This window comes from Anopheles nili, chromosome 3 (assembly GCF_943737925.1).
Source record: "Anopheles nili chromosome 3, idAnoNiliSN_F5_01, whole genome shotgun sequence".
NCBI lineage: Eukaryota > Metazoa > Arthropoda > Insecta > Diptera > Culicidae > Anopheles > Anopheles nili.
Window position 1 is genome coordinate 17,737,578 of NC_071292.1, and position 12,996 is coordinate 17,750,573.

The following is a 12,996-nucleotide window of genomic DNA, read 5'->3' on the forward strand; positions in this document are numbered from 1 at the left end:
TTCTTCTCCGTTTCGGTTGCTCTCTCGAGCACTGGCGATCTTCGCTTGTGCCCTTCTCGGTCGCGCTAACGTCATGTTATAATGTGGATGAGCAAATGCATTATAACATGACGAAATGCTGCGATATCGAAGCCCAAAATTTCTGACGGCCAAGCAATGCGCGAGCATAGATACTACGCTTCCATGCTTATCGTATTGCTATATTGCGTCGTGAGTTTTCCTGGCGACAACTGTGCTGGTGTGGAAGCATAACAAAGAACCTCATAAACGGGTCATACGGAAAAAATCGATACGGCAATGCTCTCCTCGAAACATGCCGAAGAGACTTTTACGAATTTAGGTTACACAAATAGTACCAAAATATTTTACATATTTTTGAATTTTGCGAAAACTTAGTGGGAACTTCGTTTTATTAGTTATTATTTGTCATGCTCAAATTAATTAGAAACATTTCAGGGAACGTTGCGATTTTCTAAATTATTAAAGCAAATTCTTTGATGTCTTATACTTAAATAGAACGTTCGGGTTTTCTTCGAAATTAGAATCGTGTCCATGTTGGAAATCGATTGATTTTAATTTTGAATCTCCTATAGGACATTTTTAAACAGAATAATTTCAAAATCAAATGCATATTCCAAACAGACGAAACATAAACAAACATTCTGTAATGCTTTTTTCAACCCAGGTTGAACCACGATTATTGTACAGCTCTGGTACAAAACTGCAGTGTATCAATCTCGAGTGGACCTTCGAATGTACGTTCATAAACATAGACTCAGTGTCAGGGAAGTCAAATCTCCAACCGCATCCAAAGTGCACCCTAATTTTATCATGTCCTAACTTTCCAACACCAATGTACACCTCTCAATGCACCTGCAGTAGCAAAAAACCAATCAAGAAATACATTTCACGCTGCTAATGCTCCATTGTGCTTATAATTATTTGCCAATAGTCGTTAGTCAGACACTCCTGTCGTGGTTTTATCTTTGTCCGTTAAAGGGGAGGTGACGAGAAAACGATAGAAAATAGAGGAGTGCGGTCGAATATGTGAATAATTTGAAACCCACCAGAGTGTGAGATCGAGAGAGCGAGAAAACCCACCAGAAAAGCCGGCTGGCGGAAAAGGTTCTGCAGTTGCAGGGAAAATCCTCGCTGTAACGCGATTGTGAAACGTTATTCAAAAGGTGTTCACGCCAAATAGCAGCCTTGCGTTCCAGGCTGAATAAATACGGCCCTCGGTTATGAATCAGCTTGCCTTGAAGTGAACATTTACGATACCGATTCCGTGCCAGCTTTTGGCAGCGTTGGCTAAGTGCGAAAATTTTGTCAATCCAGTACACGTCTGAGAAGGGTGGAAAAACTGTTCGATTTGCAGCGCCCACTCGTCCGTACCAGGCCGCATTTCACTGGTGGAAAAAAGGGTGTTCTGTGTTTTCGTTGTTCTCTACAGTATGTTGAAATAGCCGAGCTCACAGAATACTGATGGATTTCTTGTGGCGATAAACGAACGGTGGTGTGACCACCCATTGCTGCTAGCGTCAGCAGTTAATTGTGTGCTGAAAGACCAACCAGAATGGTGCAAACGGATGCAGCAGGATCCGTGGTGTGTTCTCTTAGCTAGAAATTGACCTCCCTCGGAAAAGCCTTGAAGCCGACGGTCGCAACGAGTCAGTTCTGCAGGGAAAGAGAGAGCATTTGAACGTGTAGTTGTGCGCGACACGCGAGGAAACACCGAGCGCCGCGGGTTGACTTTTGTGGCAGTCACAATCTGAATCCACCACCTCCTCTAATCGGCATAGCTTCGTTCAAAACATCAACAATGACAACAGCGAGTGACGAGCCAGATCCCAAGATGTCACGACTGCTGAAGCTCGCGCAGAGATTCAACTGTTTCTATCTGAACGGTAAGAGTGAGTTGAGTGTAATTTGGCGTTCGCGGACTTCATCTAAACAGGGTCCCGGTCGTCGCCAGTTCCAGACGGTTCTTTTCTTCTGCAATGTTTTCTCGCTGTCTGCTTAGTTGACATAGGGCTCCTGCGAGCCTCGAAACGTGAAATGGAATCGACGGGGCACCGTCTGTTGTGTTGTTGTAACCCGACCAATGTATCGTTGTGGAGGAACGATTGCATAAACCTGAACCCCAGGAAGGTTAGATGGTTATAGCATCGTTCATGTGCTAAGCGCGAGGTGTATAGTGTATGCTGAAACAGCCTGTTTCGCAGCAGTCTGGAGCGGATACAGCCTACTGTTTCGTAGCACATTACAAAAGCCTTGTAATGCCCTGTTAGCTCATAGCCGTCGCATAGGGCTCCTACGATCGATATCATCGGACGTGTGTGAATAAAATACGCAACGGGAAGGGCCGCAATCGAAAATACGGTCACCCGAGGGCCATAATTGCATGCCGCCTCCTGCATTTCACATCCGCGCAGTGGTCGCAGCTTTCCGTGCACGGATTTATGGTGAAATTTTAAAATAACTTTTTTCCCCAAATAACCAAATGCCACAATCCGCGGGGCGTATTCGCACAGCAAGCAAACAAGCTCATTAAAACGCGTTCGCGCGTCACCACGGCGACATTTTCATCCAAAACTCGACCACCGTTCGTTGTGTCGGGTGTTTTGTCCAAGCCACCGTGATGGTGTTACTAGGACGGCGCCTATATGCCGTACCCAAAGTTTAGACATTCCCATTCGTCAGACGCGCTCCCGCCACTGTCGACTTCCTACGCCGGGTCGTGCGTTTATCAGCTGTTTGACAAAAACGATAAACAACTGTTTACCTTTGGCGCGGCGTGATCCAAGTATGGTTCCAACGTGGCGATAGAACGGCCAACGGATGGGCTAATCGCATTGCCATCTTTGCTGTCCCAATCGTTCTAAGCAACCTTATGTGGCGCTTCTCCTGTAATCCCCTCATATCATTCTATTTCTTTCTCTCCTGCTACCGTCTGCGCGCATGCATTTCTGGGAATTTAAGGTTTCATGAGAGGTGACTGTCGTCCTTTCGTTGTCGATGGCCATCAGGTCGGGCTGGTCAGCCAAAATGTGATCGAGCAGCTACTCAAGTATCCTGAAGTGTTTCACATCCGTGCACCGGAACATGGCAAACAGGTAAGCGATACGTTAAGAGCACATTTAACGGACAATTTTTGCATACCCAGCTTTGGAACGAATAGGACGATCGGGTAGCGTGTACCACAAACATAAGATAAGGTATAGAGCAGTAAGGGAATGACGAAATTACAGTGCGATATAGATTGGCCCACATCAATCGGGAATGACTTGAATGTTAGCAGAAACAGGTACATGTACTATGATAATACAGTTCAATGAGCATTCTTCACCGATTGTTAATCATGGCGATATACTTAAATGGGTTAAAGATAAGCAATAACTAAAGATAGATGAGCTAGGAATGTAGAAATTTGTTTTACTCATACTATTGATAATATGCTAAAGCATCACAATGTTCTGTTAATTTCAAATTAGTCTGTACAAATGTTCGTTAATAATCGCTGGGTACATTTTTAGTTGATCTTATTTGTTTTTATAAATTTTTGAGTAATGTACTCGTGGTTTAACAGATTTCTAACTTTTTTCAGAACATTGTTGAATTGAATCCCGCTTTTCGGGATTACAACACACGATCGCAGCACGTCGACCGAATACTCCGCGAGTTCCGAGAGCAGGGAATGTTTGTGGCCCTTAAGGGCTGGCGCGACGAGTGCTACGACGTGAAGTCGTCCTCGGGTTCCCTGCTCAAGATGGATCGGTCAGCGACGTGCCTTTTTGGCGTGCGCAATTACGGTGTCGAAATCAACGGGTACGTGCGCCACCCGACGAAGGGCCTTTGCATCTGGCTTCAACAGCGCTCAGACACCAAACAGACATGGCCCGGCAAATGGGACAATATGGTGAGCGGTGGGCTGGCGGTTGGCTATGGTGTGCACGAGACGGCTGTCAAGGAGGCGGCCGAGGAGGCCTCGATACCGGGTCACCTGATAAAAAATCTCGTATCAGCCGGATGCGTGTCGTTCTTTTTCGAAAGCGAGCGGGGCCTGTTTCCGAACACGGAGTTTGTGTACGATCTAGAGCTACCGGAAGACTTTGTGCCTGACAATTCGGATGGTGAGGTGCAGAACTTTCAGCTTTTACCGGCCAACGAATGCCTCGAGCGAGTGTTCATGCCCGATTTCAAGACCACCAGCTGCCCGGTGGTGATCGATTTTCTCATCCGTCATGGTATTATTACTCCTGAAAACGGTATGAAAACGATAAAGATGCGTCAGATGGTTGAACTCGCTAACTATGTTGTATGTTGACGATTTTAGAAATGAACTTCACCCAGGTCATTGAAATGCTCCACGTGCCGCTGCAGAGCTTGTATACCTACCGAACGCCAAATAGTGAAGCGACAAACGCTACCGTGACAACGCCGGCAACGGAAGTATCGACGAATCGACGGGATCTCAAAAGCAGTAACAATAACAGTATCGAAAATGGTAAGCTCTAATCAATCAACGCCCACATCAAGAATCATAGGTAAAAAGGAATATATACAAATACGTAACGCATGAACAAAGCAGAGAACGTGCGCTTCAAGTGCATGTTGTGTGTGCGTTTTTGCACCAGCAACAGAAGTTACAATTACATTTGTTCGGTAAAATTATAGCAAAACCAAATACAACACAGAAATTAAAACAAAATGACGTACCGCATGCAATCGTAATTGGGGAACTGAACCAGTTCGTTGGTGTCAACACATTTGTGTTTGATTTTAGAGCATTTCCAATTGTTCCATTTTTGTTTCGGTAGTACACGTTGAAAAATGTCTTTTTGACGCGTTGGCGCGATCTTCAATACAACGATTATTCAAAATTAAAAATGAAGAAAAGGCTGATGGCGAAAGGTTCTAGCCAGGATTAACTCGAGGGTAGTATAGATAGCAGCAGGGAAACAGGAATGAGTATTTGCCAGTCGTGTGGTTTTTTTGTTTGTTTGATTTTAAATTGTCTGTTTTTTTTTCTATAAAGACTAAGCTAAAATTTTTAGTGCAGCATACAATGCTAAACAATTAATAGTGAATAAATATATTATAGCAACGTAATCGGATAGGTTAAATCTTTCTGCAAGTGCAGGTATTAAGGAGGAAATGTACCAAAATTTGCCAGTTATCAAAAGCTAATGCGGCGCAAATTGGAGAGGGGAGAACTTGCATGGCAAAACTATTCATCTTTTTCTTGGCGTAAAAAATCATTACTAAACAGAGAGCTCTATTTTCTCGTTTGTTCCATCGAACTTTAGATGTGTTTTGCTTCTGGTTGAATTAGATGTTACGAGGCATAACAGAAGATATAAAGTTCAAGACAAATTCGCAGGTTTGGTTTACAAACAAACGCAAAATAGCCGCAAGTAGAACAGTCTCTGAAGAAATAACTTTTCCAATCAAAACGTTTGCCAAAACTCCATACGACAAGCAATCATCTAGAGCAGCAGGCACCCAGTAGTTTATTCCCAATCATCGAATCCGTAGCACCGCGTAAAACCTTTGAGCCTCTGACGTATTTACCTGCGTGGTGATCGAACTGCATGTATTACCGTTAACAATCGTTTCTAATTGTTTATGATTACAACGTTTGCAGCGTATCTGTGACATTGATTTGCTTAAAAAATAAAGAAAAAAAGCGTTAAAAATGTAACAAGGAATCGCAGGACAGGGAGTAGGTAAACCTGAGCGCGAATGAGCTGAAAAAGAAAAAATCGATTGAGTAAATCAAATAGATAGGAAAAGTCGGAATCGATCCAATCGTTTCGAAGAAAAAAATAACACTATAGGTTTTGCATAAGTACATAAGGCTTTTGACTTATTTGACCAGCCCATCCTGAAGAATTAGAAAATATTCTCTAAAGGCGTTTTCGTTTAATTTAGTTTCTTGCATCTTCACTGTGCCATCATCTCACTGTTTAAAATAGATCGATACGACAAGATCTGAATTCAGATCCAGGCGCATTCTTAACATGACGAACCAATCCATCACATTTTCGTGAGTTATCGTCTAACTCTGCCAAGATATATATAAATCATGTATTTGTGTTTCGGAATATTAAAATCGTTTATATTTGCGAACACGTTATAATGTTTTAAACTCATTCGCTCTACTTGTTTTCCGAAGGAGTTACTATGCGGCCTGTTGTGACTAAATGGTGTTTTCTTAGATATATCAATTATTTTTACGATTTATGTTTATTATTTCGTTTTGATTACTCGTCGAAAAAAAGCAAACATCGAAGGGTACCATCACTAGGGATCGATGGTAAAAACAGGAGAAAATATTTATTGTATCAAATCTAGAATTTGTTCTTTCTCGTATAACTATAAAACGATAATGCAAAATCAGAAACAATGATTTTTTTCCTTTCTTGCGCATCTTTTCATATATTTCCAGATTTAAATATAGAATTCAAATGGAATATTTTCTCACCTTTAGAAAAATGTTGAAGAAGGTTGTTTAAAAATATTTACTACAATAAGCCATTCATGTCATATTTTGGTTTATTAGTCAGTGGTATGTACAGCATAAATTAAACTTGATCACATTGTCACAATGCAGCATATGTGGCGGTTATGCTGCTGCTACAGTTCTTCATTTGGTATCGAATCGGACTGTTCATTTGCTCTTTCAGCGAGGTTTTCTTTCGTAGAATCAGCTTGCGAATACTCGGTGGTAGTATCATGCGACACATCCTCTGACAAATCCGGCACAGTTGATGGAGTTGCTGTAATTTTTAGAGATAAACATACAGCATTTCATTCGTACGAACGTGAACATGACTAGAATGTAGCTTGTTGTTATTTATTTTATTTTTTACCTAAAGTGACATGACATTCCTGATTTGTTTTAAATTGAAAGTTTCTTGTCGTACAGTTTCTAAAATTGTGTTATGGAACAACTGCGCACAAATGTTACCATATGGAAGATAATGAGCATGTTATGATGTCCTTTGAACGGCATTATACCAACGTGATTCTGAGCAATGTAGTTGAAGTAGAAACCAAACGCAGTCATCCTAGGATGACCCCAAAAATAACTCACAATTCAAAAGCTTGACAAACAACGTCAAAAGTAAAACTGAAACGATGGACGCTGGTGTTGTCCCTGCCGGTCCACATCCTACATCGCGGAAGATATCAAGATGTCTGAGGGAGATCTATTTTTAATGCTGTTGAAGCATCTCATCTAAAATTCGTGGCGAAGGTGCCGCCGGTGGCTGTGGCGTAGTGTTGAGCCAGTACTCCGAAACAGAAATGTAGACCGCTACGGCTAAACCGACTAGTGCCGCCAACCAAGTCGAATTCTGAAACACGATGCATGTTGCGATGCACAGACCCAGGTATGTCAGGTAGCGAGTAAAGTTGGCGTACTGGCTACGCCTCTCGTTGGACGTATCTGTATACGGACGGACAAACTGTTAGCCACCTTTGGAAAGACTCAACACAATTGCAAATGCAAAACAATGGGGGGGGGGTCATGCGTTTTAAAGTAGCAAACAAAATCATTACAAGTTCTACATTCAATTCCGTAAACTTAAGCAAGCAAAACAAAGCCGTCAAAAACACAAGAAACATTCTATACAATCCATAGCATATTATTCTCTTACGCAAACATACCTGTGCACATGCCATCCCTTAGGTCATATCCGTCGGCGCATTTCTCACACAAATCCGGTCCGTCGCCGTTACAACCGTCGCAAGATTTATCGCATTCTGAAAAAGCATCAATCATCCAATACAAATCCAGCAAATTTTGTGAGAACAATTGGGCAAGAAAAAGCCCGAAACTTACCTAAACAGCTGAACGCTCCTTCATTGTTCACGCAAAACTGTTGCTTATTACAAGGAGCCTCCTTAATGCATTCGTCTACATCCACGCAACCACCCCGGGCACTGTCCATCACCCAGCCACTTCGACACACCCGGCAGGCATTCGGACCCGCTCCGGTGCAACCCCCGACGGCACATGCCTTGTGGCACTGGCTACACAGTAGCTTTGTTTCGTCTCGGAACGCTTGGTAGTATTCGTCCGTACAGCTATCACAGTTATCACCAGTGTACCCCTCTTCGCAGGCACACTTTCCGTTGCCTTTTCGTGTGCCGTTGCCTTTGCATTTTCCATTACCGAAGCAACTGGGACACGCCTCACAAGACGGACCATAGAATCCGTCCGGACAGCAGACGGTAGCTTGCTCCACGCATAAATACTGTTGCAAATCCGGATGGGTAGTTTGATGGTTTTTCCACCATTCCTCGATCTGTGATTCATACTCTTCCGCCAGGTGATGGCACTGGTCTTCGCCGCGAACGACGTCGTGGCACAAACGTTCTTGGATTTCTACGAGCCTTAGCTCGCTGGTCTTGTAGCTTCCCAGCCGTTCCTCTTCCCAGGCTGCATCACCGCCCTCGTGCTTGGCGCGTTCTGTTCGCCTCATGCCATCGCGGAACGAATTCACAAACACCGTGCATGCCTTGCATGGTGGTAATTTTTCAGTCTTTAGTTTATCCTTCTTGCTACCGCCACCAGCTGAGAACGATGGTGGCTTCGGTATGTCCCCAAGCGATAGCGCAGGTAGAAGTGCCACGAACAGCAGACATGCTACAATTCCACGCGGTTGCTTCATCACATCGACACGTGTATCCTTTAAGCAGGACCTACTACCAACTCACCACGGGATTATGCTGCGGACGTTTCCGACGCAATCTGCAGTAAGGAAAAATCGATAAAACCTATCGGGTTAAGAATCGAACGAAGGTCTCCCCTCCTATAGTCCTGTATGAAAATTATTGCTCCACGAAATGAATGATATGTTTGCCACACCCTTGAAACGGCCTCAGTCAATGGATGCAATAATTTACAAATAATCAACTCATTTGGGCCGTTTATTGGACCAGTCTATACTCCACTCACTTACCAGAAGTTTCGTAGGCGAAAGGAAAACACGATTTCTGAGAATGGCGCCGGCGAAGGGAAGGGGATTTGTTTTGTTCACTGACGTGTACCTACAAATGCATTATGTGTTTGACAGCACAGGCGAAGCATAAATTTGTTGACACATCTTTGTCACATTTAAAAATGATATCCTGAAAATAATTATACATGTACTTTTGCAATAACCATTCTATTCGATTGAATACTGAACCTTCTGTAACAGTATGCCGCTTCTATCCAGTACATTTGTAGCTTCCCTGTTCGGTTACGCTACAGGAATTATAACTTTCAAGTGTTTATTTATGAATGATTGCTTTGAATAATGTTAACCAATCTACATGCTTTGTTAATTTTATACTTAAAATGGTAAATGTACTCCTTATCTTTCGGATTGGTTAAGTCTCGCTGTATGTTTCCTGATTTGTCGTTTGTGTGGATATCCACAGGGATCTTTAATGCAAGCACACTCGATTGGTGTTTTTGCAGAGTTACCCGCAATAGGAACCATACATGTTGTATAAGTATATAAGAATAAATTGTAAGTTAATATATCAAATACTTGTAGTCATGTTCCTATATTTTTATGTCTTGTAGTCCTATGTTCCTATATTTAATGTGATTGTTTTGAGTGGATATGTAACAAAACGCTATAAATAATACACACATGAAATATCAAACATAAGATCTTTTACATAAGATAAAATATCAAAAAAATGTTTTAATAGGCATCTAATATTTTGAATAAAATAAGAAGTAAAACTATATAACACATAATGAAATGATTAAAACTACATCGTCATGTAGTTTTGACGATGTAATTTTAATCATTTCATTATGCGTTATATAGCTTTACTTCTTATTTTGTTCAAAAGATTAGATGCCTATTAAAACATTTTTTATATTGTATCATTTATATCATGATATATTCCGCATGTTTTACTTCTTTATAGCGTAATATTTAAAGCGTATTCTTCATAGTGTTTTGTTACATATCTACTCAAAACAATTAAAAATTACAATTTATGCTTAATATACTTATACAATATGTATGGTTCGTATTGCGGATAACTCTGCAATCATGCAAATCAATACTATACAATATTCAAATTTGGGATGTTAAAAAGGTATTCATTGCGCATAGTAAAAGTCAATCACGTTTTAGCCTATAATTGGCGGGTAATTTTAAATCATGCAAATTGAGGAGAAACGTTGCATAGATTTTAAATTTCATTATCTCTGCTGGCTTTGCTGTCTGCTGTGCTTTGTGTAAAAATGAGTGTGAAATAAGTAGGATTTTTGAAATAAACCTGTGTTGTTAAATAAATAAATGTTGAATAAACTATATTAGGTATGCTAAGGTTATATAATTGATTTCACTATGGTGTGCTCGATATGGCAAGCTATGATTTCAAACTAGGTTAACATGTGTTATAAGTTTAAAAAAAAATTTCTTTTCTCCATGCTAGCGGGAACGCTATAAATAAAACAATTTAATTTCAAATATAGTCATAGCACCTGGTTCACGCATTGCACAAAATACAAGCGAGAAAATATGCCATAAATTCAAATATTGACATCTCGTCTCGTTTGCCATCTCGTTAACATGAAAGCACCCTGGCGTCAAATATAGAAATTTCGAGCTCTTTTTGGCACGCGCTGCCTGCTTCTACTTATTTTTACTTTCCTCGTCTTTACCGATCGTCAGTGCGCGTGCATTTTTTCCCGAAACCATAATCATTCGAAATAATTTCTATACATCAGCCCAAGGAACTTTTGAGTTCGTGTTTGGTGTTTTCGTCCCGGCCAGTGAGATAAAGTACTGCGATCGAAAATATTTTCGTATCTAAGCACTGCGTCTAAAAGCAGCACAGTTGGCAGCAGGTACACCTTGTACAGCAGTGCTGCAGTTCAGATCGGAAAAAAATCTACAAAAGTAGCCGCAGACGAAACGACGCTTCGTTGCTGTGGTTTTCGCTGCTGTTCGTGCGTCAAGCTTTCCGACTAACCGGCAGTTCTGTAAATTTGTGCAACGGATACTTTACTTTGTGCAATTCGACTGCGCTTGGTAAGTGATAAGGTTTTGTTGCATCCGTAGAGAAAAAAGTCAAATTGCATTGTTTTTTTTTGTTTCGTTGTTGTATTTATTGCCTGCGGAACACAGCGGAATCATCACAACACCACTCTTAGTGGGATAACGGGCAATTAACGATGGCTTTAAAAATGGAAGAATACCATCAAGATCCGATGGTCCAGCTGGAGTTGGGTGGCAATTCTGGTCTGGTTCTTCGTCGTCCTTTCGACCCGACGGCACACGATCTAGATGGATCGTTCCGCTTAACCCGGTTCGCCGATCTTAAGGGTCGTTGTTGTAAAGTCCCGAAGGAGGTGCTTGAAAAATTAGTGTCCTCGTTGCAACAGGACTACATGCAGGATCCGGACCAACCTTACATGCCAATGTCCTCGCCCCGGATTGGCATCGGGCTGGACTGTTCGGTAATTCCGTTGCGCCACGGAGGCCTGTGCATGGTGCAAACAACAGACTTTTTCTATCCGATCGTCGACGATCCCTACATGATGGGAAAAATTGCGTGTGCCAACGTGTTGAGCGATCTATATGCCATGGGTGTCACGGAGTGCGACAATATGCTCATGCTTTTGGCCGTCAGTACCAAGATGATCGAGAAAGAACGCGATGTTGTCATTCCGTTGATAATGCGTGGATTTAAGGTATCTTGCTTTTTGTTTCTACTCATCCAATGAGACGCAAGTGTCTCACATGTACGTATGTACATTCACTATTTGCAGGATTCTGCCCTGGAAGCGGGAACGAGCGTTACCGGTGGTCACAGTGTTGTGAATCCGTGGTGTACCATTGGTGGAGTGGCCACCACCATCTGCCAGCAAAACGAATTCATTGTGCCCGATAATGCCGTCGTAGGAGATGTGCTAGTGCTGACGAAAGCGCTCGGCACTCAGGTCGCTGTTAACGCGCACCAATGGTTAGACCAATCGGAAAGATGGAACCGTATCAAACTCGTAGTTTCGGAAGAGGACGTCCGAAAGGCATATCACCGCGCGATGGATTCCATGTCGCGATTGAATCGCGTTGCCGCGCGGCTTATGCACAAGTACAACGCACATGGTGCCACCGATGTGACCGGGTTTGGGTTGCTTGGTCATGCCCAAACGCTGGCTTCGCACCAGAAAAATGAGGTGTCCTTCGTCATCCACAACTTGCCTGTAATCGCTAAGATGGCAGCTGTTGCCAAGGCCTGCGGTAACATGTTCCAGCTGTTGCAGGGCCACTCAGCGGAAACATCCGGAGGATTGTTGATTTGCTTGCCGCGCGAGCAAGCTGCCGCATACTGCAAAGACATTGAGAAACAGGAAGGATGCCAAGCGTGGATTATCGGCATTGTTGAGAAGGGAAGCCGCACGGCACGAATTATTGATAAGCCGCGGGTGATCGAAGTGCCAGCTAAGGACTAAGAGATTATAATTTTCTTTTTCATTTCGTATGGTAAAAATTCATTTACTTGTTATGAATAGTTTATACCCGATTTGATTATGAGATAATGAAGCATTCTCAAACATACTGATATCTGCTCGTTATTTGGGCAAGTTGACACAACAGCAAAACAATGGATGTAACATGCTTTGCAGAAATTGAATTGCTTTTGATTATTTGGATAAATACGTTGGGTAAATATTGCAATAAAACACAGATGAACTGAAATGCAATACGCTTGTGTATCGCATGCTGGAGGTATAATGTAAATGCAAATTATATGTACATTTTTGTTCAGTGGTGTGTGAACGGAGAGTATATGCATTTGAGGAATCAACTCGATCACTTTTATTTGAATGGCCCTTGGAAAGATAATAAAAATATAAAATATACGAAAAAGTGTACCTAGTTTCTTTTAATGTTAAAATTAAGACAAAACAATCATATATCAAAAACTATCATTAACCCTAATTACTGATTTTGAATGCGAGAGATTGTGTCA

The 12,996-nt window shown here is 42.0% G+C and overlaps 3 protein-coding genes across 4 annotated transcripts; 2 read left to right on the plus strand and 1 right to left on the minus strand.

Annotated features, from left to right (window-relative positions):
* The first annotated feature begins 1,819 nt into the window (after positions 1 to 1,819).
* On the plus strand, positions 1,820 to 4,515 carry LOC128726028 (uncharacterized). Its single transcript, XM_053819809.1, has 4 exons — positions 1,820 to 1,904; positions 2,980 to 3,113; positions 3,605 to 4,265; positions 4,334 to 4,515. Exons 1-4 carry the CDS (start codon positions 1,820 to 1,822, stop codon positions 4,513 to 4,515), a joined length of 1,062 nt encoding a protein of 353 aa, XP_053675784.1.
* A 1,928-nt stretch (positions 4,516 to 6,443) lies between these two features.
* Positions 6,444 to 8,813, minus strand: LOC128726027 (cysteine-rich with EGF-like domain protein 2). 2 transcript variants are annotated; one of them, XM_053819806.1, is made up of 4 exons: positions 7,847 to 8,813; positions 7,672 to 7,767; positions 6,873 to 7,450; positions 6,640 to 6,779 (listed from the first exon to the last, which is right to left on the minus strand). In XM_053819806.1, exons 1-3 carry the CDS (start codon positions 8,676 to 8,678, stop codon positions 7,218 to 7,220), a joined length of 1,161 nt encoding a protein of 386 aa, XP_053675781.1. In that variant the 5' UTR covers positions 8,679 to 8,813; the 3' UTR covers positions 6,640 to 6,779; positions 6,873 to 7,217. The 2 variants fall into 2 exon arrangements, with proteins under 2 accessions (XP_053675782.1, XP_053675781.1); XM_053819807.1 differs by lacking the exon at positions 6,873 to 7,450 and having other exon boundaries at positions 6,444 to 6,779.
* A 1,962-nt stretch (positions 8,814 to 10,775) lies between these two features.
* Positions 10,776 to 12,870, plus strand: LOC128726026 (inactive selenide, water dikinase-like protein). Its single transcript, XM_053819805.1, has 3 exons — positions 10,776 to 11,051; positions 11,148 to 11,713; positions 11,792 to 12,870. The coding sequence occupies exons 2-3, from the start codon at positions 11,195 to 11,197 to the stop codon at positions 12,473 to 12,475; spliced, it is 1,203 nt and encodes a 400-aa protein (XP_053675780.1). The 5' UTR covers positions 10,776 to 11,051; positions 11,148 to 11,194; the 3' UTR covers positions 12,476 to 12,870.
* Positions 12,871 to 12,996: the final 126 nt, after the last annotated feature.